The 15,243-nt window shown below is 45.4% G+C and overlaps 6 protein-coding genes across 6 annotated transcripts; 4 read left to right on the forward strand and 2 right to left on the reverse strand.

The window, feature by feature from the left end:
• The first annotated feature begins 48 nt into the window (after nt 1-48).
• C8R40DRAFT_1130235 (uncharacterized protein) lies at nt 49-1,866 on the forward strand. The gene has a single exon (XM_046229162.1). It carries the CDS (start codon nt 134-136, stop codon nt 1,748-1,750), a length of 1,617 nt encoding a protein of 538 aa, XP_046080748.1. The 5' UTR covers nt 49-133; the 3' UTR covers nt 1,751-1,866.
• A 290-nt stretch (nt 1,867-2,156) lies between these two features.
• C8R40DRAFT_731840 (uncharacterized protein) lies at nt 2,157-3,404 on the reverse strand. The gene is made up of 4 exons (XM_046236019.1): nt 3,168-3,404; nt 2,739-3,102; nt 2,554-2,646; nt 2,157-2,475 (listed from the first exon to the last, which is right to left on the reverse strand). The coding sequence occupies exons 1-4, from the start codon at nt 3,269-3,271 to the stop codon at nt 2,299-2,301; spliced, it is 738 nt and encodes a 245-aa protein (XP_046080749.1). The 5' UTR covers nt 3,272-3,404; the 3' UTR covers nt 2,157-2,298.
• A 1,242-nt stretch (nt 3,405-4,646) lies between these two features.
• On the forward strand, nt 4,647-5,718 carry C8R40DRAFT_1268569 (uncharacterized protein). The gene is made up of 3 exons (XM_046234001.1): nt 4,647-4,987; nt 5,062-5,415; nt 5,479-5,718. The coding sequence occupies exons 1-3, from the start codon at nt 4,910-4,912 to the stop codon at nt 5,581-5,583; spliced, it is 537 nt and encodes a 178-aa protein (XP_046080750.1). The 5' UTR covers nt 4,647-4,909; the 3' UTR covers nt 5,584-5,718.
• A 1,143-nt stretch (nt 5,719-6,861) lies between these two features.
• On the forward strand, nt 6,862-8,958 carry C8R40DRAFT_1073965 (uncharacterized protein; the record flags this gene model as incomplete). Its single annotated transcript, XM_046226653.1, has 8 exons — nt 6,862-6,874; nt 7,072-7,227; nt 7,303-7,323; nt 7,434-7,730; nt 7,844-7,859; nt 8,219-8,611; nt 8,671-8,765; nt 8,915-8,958. 8 exons carry the CDS (start codon nt 6,862-6,864, stop codon nt 8,956-8,958), a joined length of 1,035 nt encoding a protein of 344 aa, XP_046080751.1.
• Nucleotides 8,959-11,611: 2,653 nt separating this feature from the next.
• On the forward strand, nt 11,612-12,110 carry C8R40DRAFT_1073966 (uncharacterized protein; the record flags this gene model as incomplete). Its single annotated transcript, XM_046226654.1, has 2 exons — nt 11,612-11,757; nt 11,930-12,110. 2 exons carry the CDS (start codon nt 11,612-11,614, stop codon nt 12,108-12,110), a joined length of 327 nt encoding a protein of 108 aa, XP_046080752.1.
• A 369-nt stretch (nt 12,111-12,479) lies between these two features.
• C8R40DRAFT_1176584 (uncharacterized protein) lies at nt 12,480-13,340 on the reverse strand (the record flags this gene model as incomplete). Its single annotated transcript, XM_046232535.1, has 2 exons — nt 12,480-13,159; nt 13,211-13,340. The coding sequence occupies 2 exons, from the start codon at nt 13,338-13,340 to the stop codon at nt 12,480-12,482; spliced, it is 810 nt and encodes a 269-aa protein (XP_046080753.1).
• Nucleotides 13,341-15,243: the final 1,903 nt, after the last annotated feature.

Here is a 15,243-nt window from a genome sequence, read left to right on the forward strand (position 1 = left end):
AGATCGTGTCGAATTTCTCAATGCCGGTGATTACCCCGGTCACATGACGGTCCTTTTCTTTGATGATCTCGAGGTGCTTATCAAGTTGTTATACTCTCTTTAGCTTCTGCCTCACCTTTGTCTTTGCTTCCCCATGATTATTACTGGTCTTCCGTATGTCCTCGAGCTCTTTGAGAATGTTTGTTCGCGCTCTTATATCAAGATATCGTCAAAGCTTGCCAAGCTCGAGTTGCTACCGTCGTCTTTTTTGCAGTCCGAGTCGGTTCACTCGTTTCTACACAGCTACAAAGCTCTGGATCTACTTTCGCTGGCAACTCTGCTTCAGTGCCTCGAAAAATATATACTTGGGATCCAATTCGGACGACCGGTCGACCTTGATTCGAATTTGCTCAACTTCGACTCAAGCTCCATCCCACACTACTTTCTTTCGGGACTAGCTGTGATCGTACTCTATTCTCTCTTGTTCTTGTCCTTGCTCGTGCTACATGCACTTTTGAAGAGGATTCTGAGTTTAACCGGGCTCAAGACTACCACCCATTCCATCAACAACGCACTCAATATCGAACCCAACACCCCACACACACAATATCGTCGTGCAAAGCACCATATCTCTCGCGCTCTCTCCTCCGTCATTATACCAACTCCGTCTGGAAAATCGCGGTTTCCGGCAAGTTTTCTGAGGGTGGCTGGAGCTGCTAGGGTAAGCCGGGTAGCTGCAGTGACCGTGCCACGCTATGCGAATGACGCAGACAAGATTTCGGGGGTCGTTGACCCTGGAAAAGTTGTCAACGTCGTTGAGATTGAGGCAGCCGTTCTTTTGGCTGGGTTGGTTTCTGGGAAGTTGGAGTTGAGGGACCGGTGGATGGGAGAAGAAGGGGATGATGACTTCGGCATCAAAGGCCCCAACCACTCTCGCTCCAAAGACTCCTTGGACGAACTAATCTCGTTAATGAAAGGGTCTTTGGAAGTTTACGAGTACCAGTTCAAGCTCAAAGTGGGAAAGAAGATGTGGGCCAGTGTGGCGAGTTGGGTGGTTCTGGCTGGCTATGGTGGTACCACGACGGCGCCAAAGACAAAGGGTGTAGATTTTCTTCAATGTACTCGATACGTGCAACGCGCCTCCTCTGGACAATATGCACCGATCATACGGTCTATACAGCCTTTTTACTCCGAATCCACTATGAAGCTCGACCTAGACTTTGTCCCCTACGCCTCCTTCGAATCCACACTCAAAGCATTCATTCACTCCATGCCCCTTTCCGAAAACCAGAATATCGACGCTGTCCTGGAGTTCACAGTCCTTGCTCCGCATGTAAAGTGGCTGAGTAGGGAATATGTGTTGTGTGCGATTCCGTTCATGTATACTAATGGTCGAAATGCAAATTCGATTATAGAATCCGATGCTACGCCGCCACCAACGCTGACTCCAACCCCGATGCTCCTCTCGCTCAAACAGGTCATCGAAATTTTGACGTCCTTATCATCGTCGTCGTCTCTCCAAATTCTTTCCTGCACAAACACGTCTTCGGAATGTTCTTCGTCTCTGCGTGAGATTGTACGTGAGCGGGATTTAGTAGGTCTAGATGGAGGTTTGAATCCTAAGGGGCACGCACGTAGTGAATGTGGAGGATATGGAGGATGTGGAGAAGGGTCGTCGTCGTGGATGCGGGAGAGATCGATGATGCTTTGGCAGGCGGCGATCTTGAGGGCTGGATGGGTTCAGAGATGGGTTGTGGTTGTAGGTAGATAGTCATCACAATCAGTATGAACGTCGTGAAACCGTACACTCAGCAGTGTAGTCATATGCTAGTGTAAGATTCAAATATGTTCCGACCACCTTTAAACAGATTCAGGTCAAAAATTCACCGTCATTGAACCTTCCTTCCCCCAGCTGTCACAATGTAAGTACGAGCTTCCTCTAAACCATTGATCTTAGCCACTAGATCTTTTTCTACGTCAAGTTTAGACAACCTGCGCGAGAACACTTTAAATTGTCATCGACTTGGACTTGAAATAGGGAGTCCGAGCCCTTGGCTACTGTGAGCTTCGAATAATCAAAAGTGCTCATACACAAAGTACTGTTATTAGTAAATTCCATCCGAGCCGAAGCTCAATAACTTCTCACCACAGGTATGTTCGCTGGTGTTGAATTCTCCTGTAAACACGTCTCTCCACTGTCAAGCTGTTTTGAATGAGAAACTGAATTTACATTATAGCCTATCATCTACATATTCATTCGACCCCTGGCAATTCCTGTCCCCTTGGCCCCTTGTTCGGCTACCTCGATACACTCACTCCTCATGAATCAGAATTCAAATAGCAGGAAATTCTCTGTCGGGATCCCGAGTCGGCGGCTGCTTTCATTGAAGCGGTTCTCTTTAGTGCCTGTTTGCGATACTTCAAACGACACCTGATAAAGTCGTAGACCACCCAATCGCCGCGGTATTCTTCGAGAAAGCTGAACTTCGCCACAGCCTGTAAGGATAGCAGAGAAGTTGATGATGAGATACATGCACAACTTTACGCTAGATAAATCAAGTCGTGACGACTCACCAGTGTTCGAACCTCTTCGAGTTTCAGATACTGCTGTTTACCGAGAGGTTGCAGGCAGTCTAATTTTGCCTCGACGGTCTCATCGATGAATTTCTAACAAGATTAAGGATGATTAATTAATACTACGCATCCGATGGAAGTGGCATTTTTCGAAAAACAAAACAAAGAAGTGAAGTTCTCCGCACCTTGACCTCATTGAAACGTTTTTCCGGCCACTTCAAGGCAACGCGTAGTAAGTTATACCCCCCTCGACCAGGTTTACCAACTCCCCCGGTGGGCTTTTCGATTTTTCCGTCACTAGAATATCTGAGTCCTTTAGTACTAAGGTCTTTGTCCGAGTGGGCCGCCCCTGGGCCTGCATCTCGGGTTTTTCGCTTGTCCGACCGGGAACTTAAACTTTCACCCTGTCTTTCACTACACTCTGTTGAAAAATAAGCATTCTGGGTGTTGACAATGACGAGACACGGAGTGGCACAGGATGGACTCGGAGACGCCAGGGAACGGTTTGGGGATTCGGTTTGTCCGTAAATGGTGTGACTACTATATCCCCTGATGAAAGAAGTATCGTCATGAGGATCAGTTTGAGAGTGTGTAGTAGTAGCACGAGGAACGACCAACGAAGTGGTAAGTGTGGATGTAGTAGAGGACGACGAAGGGAATCGAAATCTAGTAGGATCAGGGGAAGGTGATCGTTGTCTAATGTATGGAGATGTTCCATGCATCACCCGCGGCGTCCTTGAAGGTCCAACAACGCGATATTGATGATGATCCGAGTCGATGGAGTTTATCTGGGACTCGGGAGATGATTCACGCTCGATGAAATTGTAGTTGGAGGTGTGGGATTGAGCCAAGCCCATGGTAGAAAAGGGAGTTAACCTGAGCAGACAAGGGGCAGAACCAACTCGGAGATATATAAGGGGTTCAAGAGACAAAGGGCCTTTATTGCAATGGTGATGAGATGATATCGTTTCACTCAGAGGATCATGGGTGACATTATCTGTGAGGATGAACATGCGTATGCGTCGTGGCTTGAAGTGAAATGAAAAGCCTAAGGGTTGTATTAATCAAGGTTGTCAAGCTTCAAGCTGAAGAGGAGAAGGACGCTAGGTCGCTTGGAAACACCGGGCCCGAATGAGGATAACATCTCCGAGTTTTGAACCTACCATGCCTGTCGAAACTCCGCTTCACTAATCATGGGTCAGGCCTCATGGAAGTAGGGCAGTGCGCACCGCGCGACACTTGTCAACCTTCTGCTGTTCCTCTCTGCCGAATTACAATCAGCGAAAAACATACCATGAAAGACGGAATCATACATACATGACAATCATTCTTCACGAACTCCCCTGTATAGTATCGAATTCCTGCAGCAAGATCCTCGAATCTCTACGCAGGTATTCGCCTCATACACGGTCAGGCAAGGTCAAACACGAAGATGGAGAGTAAGTGCCTTACCTCGGTCCCATCGTATCACACGATCAAATACATCCGGAAAAGAAAAAACATCGAGTTGTTCGCAAAGGGCTGTACTTAGGTTTTTCTTCGACCATTGCCCGTTTTACTGTCAGGTAGATTATACCTCAACCCGGACATTCAGTGGCAATATTAGTAATATGTTCCCTGATCCTTTTCCGGGGCAAAAGAGTTGTACCTAGAGGATCAGACTCCAGGGGCTGTGAAGAGTCAGATCCTGATGCCCTCTGATGCCAAAGGGCTTGCCGCAGTGAAACCTATGTTGAAGAGAGTACTAAGCGGCTCTAAGCGGCCAGAAGAAGTCAAGAAGACATACGGAGTGCAAGCTAGTGCAAGTGATTTGATAACAAAGATGCGTGACCTCGTGAAGTCGGTGGCCCCCAGAATCCCGAAATAGCGTCGTTTTGGACCTGATTTTAGCGATTTCCTAGTCCTAGAATAGCGAAATTTCAGTCTAAATCGTAAGTCCTTGTCCGCTTACAGCGTCATTTGAGTCGGCGCAGCAGCGCCGAACCGCACATGTTGAACACTGGAACAAGAACACCAACATCTAAATTTTGAAAGGAATTTTGAAGAAATTTCTGTTTCTTTATTTCTTATTCAGATCTCACGTGACAATCCTGGTTCAAATAGCGTCCTGATAGCGTCAATTAGGCTGCACAGTGCAAAGCCCTTTTGTAGTCGCTCCTTAACTAAAACTCCTTGCTGGTCAAGGTGTTTAGGCGACCCTTCTGCTGATTGATCTTCCTCTGCTGTCACTTCCCCGATCCTCAGTGAAGTTCTTTAAGACATCTCTTGTCCCGCCGACCAATCCAGTATTCGACCGCAGGATTTATCAATCACAGTTTATCCCCTTTTTTCACTTGGCATCCAACTTCGTTCCAGCATGCGCTTGAGTATTGTATACTTCATGCTTGGTCTTGGTCTCAGTCTTTTATCAAATGTTCGGGCGATGCCTCTTTCTGTGAGTTATTGACTTGAAAGTCTAGCAATCGATAATTAGGATGGATACTCATTCAATCTTTCTGGTTATACCAGAACAAGGGAGATGCTATGTACAAGAGGACTGAAAATAACGAGGTCTTCCTTGAATTTGACTCGGAATTACAGAAAGACCGCGCGTCCATTTTGCTCACGAGCGGCTGGCCATATATATCCAAGAGCATGCCACCGGCGATGAACTTACAACAATCCAATGTTAAGGTTTCCGTTGGTCATGGACATTCAACAAGCACATCGCTCCAGACCATTCAATTCAAGATCTACGCAGATCCGCAGCTGCAAACATTGAAGGGCTATGGGACCATCAGGCTTAACAATCAGGTCAATTTATGCACATTGCGTGTATTTGACAATGGAATGAGAAATGGAGCGTATATTGGCCCAACCCCGGTACTACCACATTACCTATTGTTATCTCTTTTGTATTTTTAACTAACGACCCACTTCATCCAGGATGACACGGCCCAGTTTGAACTCAGAAATGAAGTGATTGTAGTTGAAGAGAAGTTGCATGAGCAACTGACATCAGGAAACCCACCCATGGGAAATAGGGCATAAATTTGGTAAAATTGCTGAAATTTGATGGATTAGTTATTTCTTGAAATTAGCCAGATTATTTAGCCCCCCATATATTTTAGGTGAAATCAGCACTAAACAGTCGGATTTCTTCAAATTAATGCCTAGTTGCGAGCAGATTTCGAGCGTGAATTTGTTCAAATTTCCCTTTATGATTCAATAACCACATATGAAGCGAATAGTGAATGCATTTGGTATGTGTACAATAAATACAACATAGATATAGTATTTAAAACTAGACTACTCGAAACTCCTCAGCACAGTAATCACCAACAGTACCAATCTGCAAACGTCACAGCAAAAAAATTGGAACACGGCACTTGTTGAGAATCTAGTGTGAGGAACTCAGTATGAGAGATGAGCAAACAGAAATATATGACAACACACCTTTGAAATATTTTTGTGGGTATTGAAGAGTCACACTGAAGAGTCGAGACTTTGTTTAACTCTACCAAGCAAAGCAAAAATACATAGCTCACCTATTAACCCTTAGCCACCCATTGTTTCTTACTTGCTCGACACCAGCCTGTATCTCCATAAGATGTGTTGGAAGCTGAATGCCTAGCAGGAAAAGTTTAGTGACTGGAGAAAATTAGAGAAAGACTGACTGAAGCAATGATGATGGGGGGAAGAAAGCACAAGAGAACGAGCGATAACGGGGGATTTGCAGGGATCGAGTAAATTTAAACTCCGACTATTGACTGAGACGGCGACCTGCAACCGAGGTAATATACAATTCAACACTCAAGTCACCGTCTATATGAATTGGACTTGCTCGAATTTTTCTACTACTTAGGCCTTTAAGATTCTTTTGCTTCAAGTTGCTCACTCCAGGCTTGCTCTATGCTCACTGGTGGTATATTACACACTAAGTCACATCAACTGAGTATTGCTCTGGGCATACAAATTATTCACATACTATGCTACCATAAAAGACTTTTCATGCACTCGCAGAGGGCTCAAATTCACGATATTATGGTAGCTTGTAGTATCACAAACTTCTGTAATTTGGCAAAACTTTTGTCAAATTTAAAAGCCATCATTTTAATCTTTCCAATTTGGCAAAATATATGTCAAATTTAGAAGCCGTGATTTTGATCTCATTAATTTGGTGAATTTCGGCTAATTGATAGGATTAGGAAGATTTCGACCATGAGAGGAAAATTAGTGCCCGATTTTCCGGAGGTGGTTTTCCTGATGGAACAGGCTCAGTCTTAATCATAGACCTTAGACGGAGGTTCTGGGAGGTTCTGGGCCAAGATGGTAGCTGATGGTAGGTTGGGAGATACATAATAATAAGTGATATGCAGTCCTTTTACCGAAAACAATGTTGGATGAATTCAAGTCGTTTTTCTCAAACTTGATCTTCTTTATCGATATCTCTCATGATCCATATCCTCGCCTACTCTCCAAACAAACAAAAATACCAATTCTAGAATCAAAAGTGGGATCATGTCGGACCTCTGGCAGTGGAAGAACTTAAAGAAAAGCTCCTCAGCGAAGCAATCAACATTACGAGGAAGCGTAATTTAAAATACTCCGAGGAGTCTGAGGAATTTGAGGTGTTTAACCCCGGGGGTCGAGGTATACATGGGGCAGATGGAAAGAGGAATGGTGTATTGGTTCGTGAGTACTCGAGTCTCAGTCCATTTCCGAGTAAACATTGTATATATGTAACTGTGAAACTTACGGCGCTTTCAGGTTGTAGGGTACCAAATGGAGGTATGTTCTTTCCCTCCTTTCCTCAATGCTTCAACGTCAACAATTGTGCATGTAGTGTTGTGCTTGATTCCGATGAATCTGATCATTGTTGTTCGTTGTTCGTTGAATAGGATATGTTCTATGTCAAATTGTCGAAGCGTGTATTCAGAATCAAAGATTTTATATCTCTCGATCTCAATCCCAGTCTGACTACTTTCACTCTCGCCCTCCACCCCAAACCACTTTGATCTCGATTTCAACCCCCCAAAAAACGTTTTCTGAGGGTTCAAAAGTCGATGAGGCCAGCAGGAGGAAGCACATGTTCCTCCCAACAAACCCAGAAGGCTTCGGTCATGACTGGTCGGATCCTAACACTGGTAGCGATTGGTGGGAGGATGAAGAAGTGACCAATCCAGTAGCGACAGACAGTGAGCATGGAGGAAGATGATACGCCGTTGCCGCTTGGAATGGTTGTATCCAATTTGAACTTGAAGATTTGATCTACCTGCCATTGCCAATGCTCAGTCTGACTATGTACTAGTCACTTCAGACTGTCGGTGTGTTCAACATTCTGCAATGGTAACTTTCGGGAATTTTTTTGGACCATTTCCGTTGATCATGAACACCCACCGCGGTACCCAACCCTCATGTTGCTCAACTCAAAGTCGGAGCTACCTCCAAAGCATAAACATACTGTATGCCGTAGATTTCCATCTCTGAATCAAAGTATGCGGCACTTGCGCCGGAGTTAATTTCGTGAGAACAAGAATCATAGCTTATCGTTCGACGTCAACGTTCAAGTTCGACTTTGACTTTCCATCTTCGGAGATGTCAATGAGGAACGAGCCTTCAGCTACTGTGAGCTTTTAATCAAGTACTCAATTATTATGCATAACAACACTGCTGATACCTCAAGGATTCTTTCCCATCAGTCCATTCCCCCTGAGCTCAAGTCCTACATCGCCACATTCTGCACCCCAGCAACACTAGCAAACTTAGCTTTGGTGCATAAATCCTTTCAAGAAGAATCTGAAGCAATCCTCTATAAACAGCTTGATGTTTATATCAAAAAGACAGAGTCTACTTCGATTTGGAGTACACTGAAATTGCACCCTGACAAAGCCCTCCTCGTGCGGTCGTTAGCAATATGGTTCCGCCCGCCATGGGACTCTCATAATGACGATGTGCCTATCGCGTATACTGAGCTCTTTTGTTGTGCTCTAGCGAATATGCATGGCCTTGTGGATTTGCGGCTGCATCTCAGTCACCGAGACGTCGAATGGCAAGTACGAATAACGGCGGTTCTGAGGTACCTCTGGGAACTACAATTGCTCTTCATGAATAATGATGCTGATATGTACTGTATAGCAAAAAGCATTTCAACTTACACTCGCTGCATTGCAGCCAGTTCTTTGATCTCTGTGCTATCACCGATGCTCAGTCTGACACACTCCAGATTCTAGGTGTGTTCAGCAATGGTAATCGGGAAAGTTTTCTTTCCACATTCCAGACCATTTCCACCAAACACCCAACCCTCACCTTACTCTCATACGAATGCGAGGGTGTTTATACTATTTTTAAAACTCTGCATATCTATCCTGGGCTATTGCAGGCGGAGTCTGGGTTCTCATGGAAACCTATCTCCGATTGTTTTAGTCGGAATACTAGCCACCCATATATTGGTCTGGAAAGAAAATATGTTACCAGTGTATGTGTTTATCTTTCAGATATCTTTGATACACAGTTCCTTCAGCAACTTGTGGAAGAAATGATTGGATTGTTTCCGAATATCATAGACTTGGAGCTTTTGTTCCAAGACATGCCTCCAGAGGCATGTTTTTTGATTGCTTAAAAGACATCCATGAACTAATGCATACATTATTACTATGACCAGTCGAACATGAAACAATTATCACCAATCATCTCTCTCATCCCTCGTCTACATGAATTGACTTTCGGACATTGGTTTTCTCCAACAACACCATACCATGGACAATCTATCACCAACAGTGATCGGTTCTCATTGGCAAAAACATTGGAGGGAGTATGCCCGGAATTGTGGGTGGTGGTGTTTTCAGATGGTTCTTGGGTAGCACGGTCTGTAGAGGCTAACTCGGATTGGACAACTAAAACTTAGATTTGAACTTGCCAAAGGATGGCCGATGAGTGAAGACAAAGAAAACTAGCACTAAGTTGCCTAGCGAAAATTGAGGGAATGATCGCGGCTTTCAGCGTCTTTCTCAAACTCGATTTACTTCATCGACTGAGCTCCACTGTCCGGTCCACGTCACCGCACATTTCCTACCCTCTGTTTTCAGTACACATACGTGTCCTGAAGAAAGGAAGGAATTTCACAAATATGAAGGTGGAATTGGTGCAGGGTGTGAGTACGCCTATATGCTGCTTTCGACATTCATTCCTTTGTTTTACCTTCGTACATCCAAATAAGTCCGCTGAGAATGCTTATTCCAAACTCAGGATCAAAGCTTTGATAGAATTCCACCAAAATAACATTCCATCTCATGTCCGGCGTTCTCCAACCTCCTCTCCACGATGACCCTCCTCTACTATCTCAATCGAAATCAATCACAACTCTCCCAACCACAATCTCGATTCCAACCCAAAAGCCCAATCCCAACCACATAGTATCCCTCTTCCCATACGCCCCCCTTCTCCCTCTCCTCTGCCACCCCTCCACTGCACCCCGGGCTTCGCTCCCCCCGAGGATGAAGTTTCATAAACGTCTTGATGTTGCTTATGGACCGGAGATCGTTGCGAGGAATAGGAATGGTGGTGAGGGCGGCATGGAGATTTTTTGGTGCAGATTTAGCGAAAACACGGAAGATAAACGGCGCAAGGGAGTTTTGGAGTAGGAGGTTATCGATTGTCACGTTATCAAACCTTCCTTTGTTTGTGGATATATCACCTAGCGCGGCGTTGCTTTTTTCGAAAGGGGATAGGAAGGATTAGGGAAGGGGATGGGGATTAGGTTAGTCATGTTTTTGCGATTTACTTTTGTTTGTTCTCCCTCTCCTTCATCTTTCTTCGACGTCCTCAACATTGTCATATATATCTTTCCCCGTCTTCCACCTCTTCCCGTCTTCCCTTCATCAGGAAACCCACCCATGGGAAATAGGGCATAAATTTGGTAAAATTGCTGAAATTTGATGGATTAGTTATTTCTTGAAATTAGCCAGATTATTTAGCCCCCCATATATTTTAGGTGAAATCAGCGCTAAACAGTCGGATTTCTTCAAATTAATGCCTAGTTGCGAGCAGATTTCGAGCGTGAATTTGTTCAAATTTCCCTTTATGATTCAATAACCACATATGAAGCAAATAGTGAATGCATTTGGTATGTGTACAATAAATACAACATAGATATAGTATTTAAAACTAGACTACTCGAAACTCCTCAGCACAGTAATCACCAACAGTACCAATCTGCAAACGTCACAGCAAAAAAATTGGAACACGGCACTTGTTGAGAATCTAGTGTGAGGAACTCAGTATGAGAGATGAGCAAACAGAAATATATGACAACACACCTTTGAAATATTTTTGTGGGTATTGAAGAGTCACACTGAAGAGTCGAGACTTTGTTTAACTCTACCAAGCAAAGCAAAAATACATAGCTCACCTATTAACCCTTAGCCACCCATTGTTTCTTACTTGCTCGACACCAGCCTGTATCTCCATAAGATGTGTTGGAAGCTGAATGCCTAGCAGGAAAAGTTTAGTGACTGGAGAAAATTAAGGAGAGACTGACTGAAGCAATGATGATGGGGGGAAGAAAGCACAAGAGAACGAGCGATAACGGGGATTTACAGGGATCGAGTAAATTTAAACTCCGACTATTGACTGAGACGGCGACCTGCAACCGAGGTAATATACAATTCAACACTCAAGTCACCGTCTATATGAATTGGACTTGCTCGAATTTTTCTACTACTTAGGCCTTTAAGCTTCTTTTGCTTCAAGTTGCTCACTCCAGGCTTGCTCTATGCTCACTGGTGGTATATTACACACTAAGTCACATCAACTGAGTATTGCTCTGGGCAAACAAATTATTCACATATGCTACCATAAAAGACTTTCCATGCACTCGCAGAGGGCTCAAATTCACAATATTATGGTAGCTTGTAGTATCACAAACTTCTGTAATTTGGCAAAACTTTTGTCAAATTTAAAAGCCATCATTTTAATCTTTCCAATTTGGCAAAATATATGTCAAATTTAGAAGCCGTGATTTTGATCTCATTAATTTGGTGAATTTCGGCTAATTGATAGGATTAGGAAGATTTCGACCATGAGAGGAAAATTAGTGCCCGATTTTCCGGAGGTGGTTTTCCTGATGTTCTTCCTGCTCCAATTTACGTTCACAACAACCCTCAAATCAAAACTAACACCAACCGCTCACACCAAACCCCTACCTATTCCCATTCCCGACAGCTGGTTCCGAACACTAACAATGACCATCGAATACAAATTCTCTATCACCATCCCATCGAATTCATAGAAGAAGACTGCTTTCACAAGGACCCCGTCACCGTCGCCATCGCCGGGCTCCCTCGCTCGTCTCGCTCATCTCACTCAAACCACTCAAACCACTCAAAGCGCACCGTAGGCATCTTCTCTTCGACACGCTTCCTCCATGGGCCACTAGGGAGACACAGACCAAGGACGAAGGTAACTGGCGGGAGGATCAAGAATGTCTTGCGGTATACACACAGAAGGCCACGGAGAGGAATTTGGGTAAGGTGGAGGGGAAGGAGGCCTTTGAGAAAAGGAGGTTGGGGAAGCTCTGATATTGGAATTGGAGTATTGGAACGAGTCGTGGTGAACCTCTAGATCTGAGTTTCATGTAGTTCGTGAATTTTAGCTAATATATGCCTTTCTATGAATCAAAGTATGTATGCGGCACTCTCGGAGTCAATCATCGCGAAAATGGGAACCGTGGCTTATCGTTCAACTTTCAACTTCGACTTTGAGTCCGAATTTTCCATCTTTGGAGATGTCGATGAGGAACCAGCCTTTAGCTATTGTGAGCTTTAATCAAGTATTCAATGAGTAACAACACTACTGATACCCCAAGAATGATTCTTTCTCACCAGTCCATGCACCCCGAGCTCAAGTCCTATGTAGCAATGCAATTAAATCATCATATCAAATTCCAGTTATGCATCCCCCCGGTGCGTGCTGTTGAATGAACTAGATAACAGTGGAACCGGAGGTGGAGCAAGGGCACCAGTTCCACCAATCCCAGCTCCGAGCATTGAATTCGGCACCCCAACCCCATCCCTCAAATTCGAAAGAACATTAGAAATCACACCCCACTCCTTCAGCTCTGCAAATCTCAAAAGCTCTGTCTTCCTATCACTCCTCACGGTCTTGATCAACATCCCAAACACCGCCTCCGCATACTCCAAATCCGAAGTAATCTTAGCACTTCCGATCTTCTCCAACGCCGGGATATCTAGAAGGAGTTGCCAAAATCCTGTTTCGCCGTGTATATCTGTGCTTGTCCTGGAATTGACTGTGGCTGTAACCGTCATGGTACCCAGTACGTCGATTTCGATGGAGAGGTCTTGTTCGCGATTGGGTCCGAGTTTGATGAAATTATAGTAGTCCCGAGTGTGTGGGGAGGAACCGGAAACGACGTATTTATCAGAGCGGTCGAAAAAGACTATCTCTTGGAAGATTTGACCATTTTTGTATTGGAATGCATGTGTGCCTATGAAGAGCACGATTTTTTGGTTTGGAGCGAAGTTTACGATATTGGGGAGGTAGGGTCCGGTGTTGTCTAGTTGGCGACCTAAGCAGATTTTGAATTCTAGAGTGGAAAGTGGTAAGTATGCTGAAAGAAAGACGAGGGAGAGTGAGAGGAAGAGGGGGGGACACAACTCACTTCGCGGCATTGGCGCTTTGGGCAGGGGAGCAGCGTACACCATGACATTGACAAGCATGGCAGTGAAACAGAGGTACATTGAGAGAATTTGATGCAAACGACGAGAGGATGCTAGTGAAAGAAGGAACATGATGATGATACTGATGACAAGTGTGACAGTGGAACTCGTGTGCTCAAAAAACTGCTTTCACACTTAGAGGAATATTAAGTGCAAGGTGGAAAGAGTTGATGGTTCGATTACTGATCGGACCAAGCGTTCAACTAACAGACTCCGACTCCAATCCTGCACTTTACCAGCCTGTCATAAAGTACGCAGCCCCTATCATTTTCCTTTTCTCACCGTCTCGACGCCTTTACTTGTACGATACATCATCCCATCACTGTCAAACCCCCATCGATTACTGATCCACCTGACCCATCTTCTCCTTCTACTGGCTTCCGCCACCTTCCTTGTTCCTAAACTGTACAGTATTACATCGTTGTTTCTCGCAGACCGGATTATGTATATATAGCCAACCCTTCACAGCCTGGTCCCTTATCTTGACCTCTCTGTCATTATCTGGGACCAGGTATGTGCTTACTTATTATTACCTATGACTACGATACTCAATATATCTCTGTCATTATCTGGGACCAGCTTGCCGCCGTTCTGCTTAGTCGCTCCGCCTTGTTGCCTTGTCCAGTTGCTCCGCCTCACCGTTCTGCTTAGTCGCTCCGCTTTCCCGCTCCGTTAGTCACTCCGCCTCTGCCGCTTCGTGACATTAGGTCAAGATCCATTACTGCACTGACAGCCTACCGATAAGGTTGTCCTTGCAGGGTCTATAGACACCACGTCTTCCCCAGTTCCGCCCGACTCTGAAACACCTGTTGCCAGTATAGACTGCTCCGCACTCCCGCACGCACTTGACCCCAGAGACCAAGCTCACGCCCATAACAACGACGATACTTGGCGCGATTGCCAGTCTCAACCTTGCCCCAACGCCCTTTCGAACTCAATCCGAGAGCCACTCACTGTGAGCAATATAACCTTCCTGCCAATTCCCCAGCCCCGATTGCCTACTCCCATCATGTCGACTCCTATCCCGCCTGCCCCAAACACCTCTGCGGAGGATCTCATGGCTCAGCTCATCAGACAAGTAGCTAACCTTGCTACAGCTATGGAGGAACGCTCATCCTCTAAGTCAAGCATGAACAAACCCGAGGTTTTCAAGGGTAAAGATGGCGCTGAAGCCCGTCGCTTCATGGCTCAGTTCCAGAATTGGGCGTCAGAACAACCGGATCTCGCCAAAAGCCAAGTAAAACTCATCAAGTCCGCCTTGGGCTTCTTCACAGAAAGTGCCGGAGATTGGGCAACTCCCCATCTGCTACATTTCAATGCGGAAAATCCCCCCTTCGGAGGAAATTGGGAGGCGTTTCTGAAGGAATTTAGCCAACGGTTTGAACCAATGGACCCAGGTATGGAAGCCCGTAGCGAGATCAAGAATCTCAGGCAAAGTAAAGGACAGACAGTTGCGGAATTCGCTCAGAAGTTCAAGGATATCGGAGATCGGACTGAAATGTCTGATATTGACTTGCGGGAACGTTTCTTCACTGCATTACTCCCAGAGATCCGACAACACCTCATCACTGTAAACATTGCCCAAGGAATTGCTCCGACTCTGAAGGAGGCAATCAAACGGGCCATATCGGTGGATGTCTACCTGCACGATCCCACCATGACTGGCCGGAACTCTGGATACCCTCCCATGCATACCGCTCATACTACCCCTGCTGACCCCCACGCTATGGACATTGATGCAACCCACACCAGTAATGGGAATACTAGGGAAGCATTCCTAGCTCGCATGCGAGGACGATGCTTCGGCTGCGGTGCCCAAGGTCATGTCAAGCAAAACTGCCCACACCGAGAAACCACCTGCCGCTACTGTGGACGTCGAGGACATCTGGAAGCAGTCTGCCAAGACAAATTCATGGGACTCGGACGAGACCGAGGCCGACGCCAGCAACCTCGACGCCAACAGATATCCGCTACG

This window comes from Lentinula edodes (assembly GCF_021015755.1).
Source record: "Lentinula edodes strain Le(Bin) 0899 ss11 chromosome Unknown C8R40scaffold_53, whole genome shotgun sequence".
In the NCBI taxonomy this organism is placed as follows: domain Eukaryota; kingdom Fungi; phylum Basidiomycota; class Agaricomycetes; order Agaricales; family Omphalotaceae; genus Lentinula; species Lentinula edodes.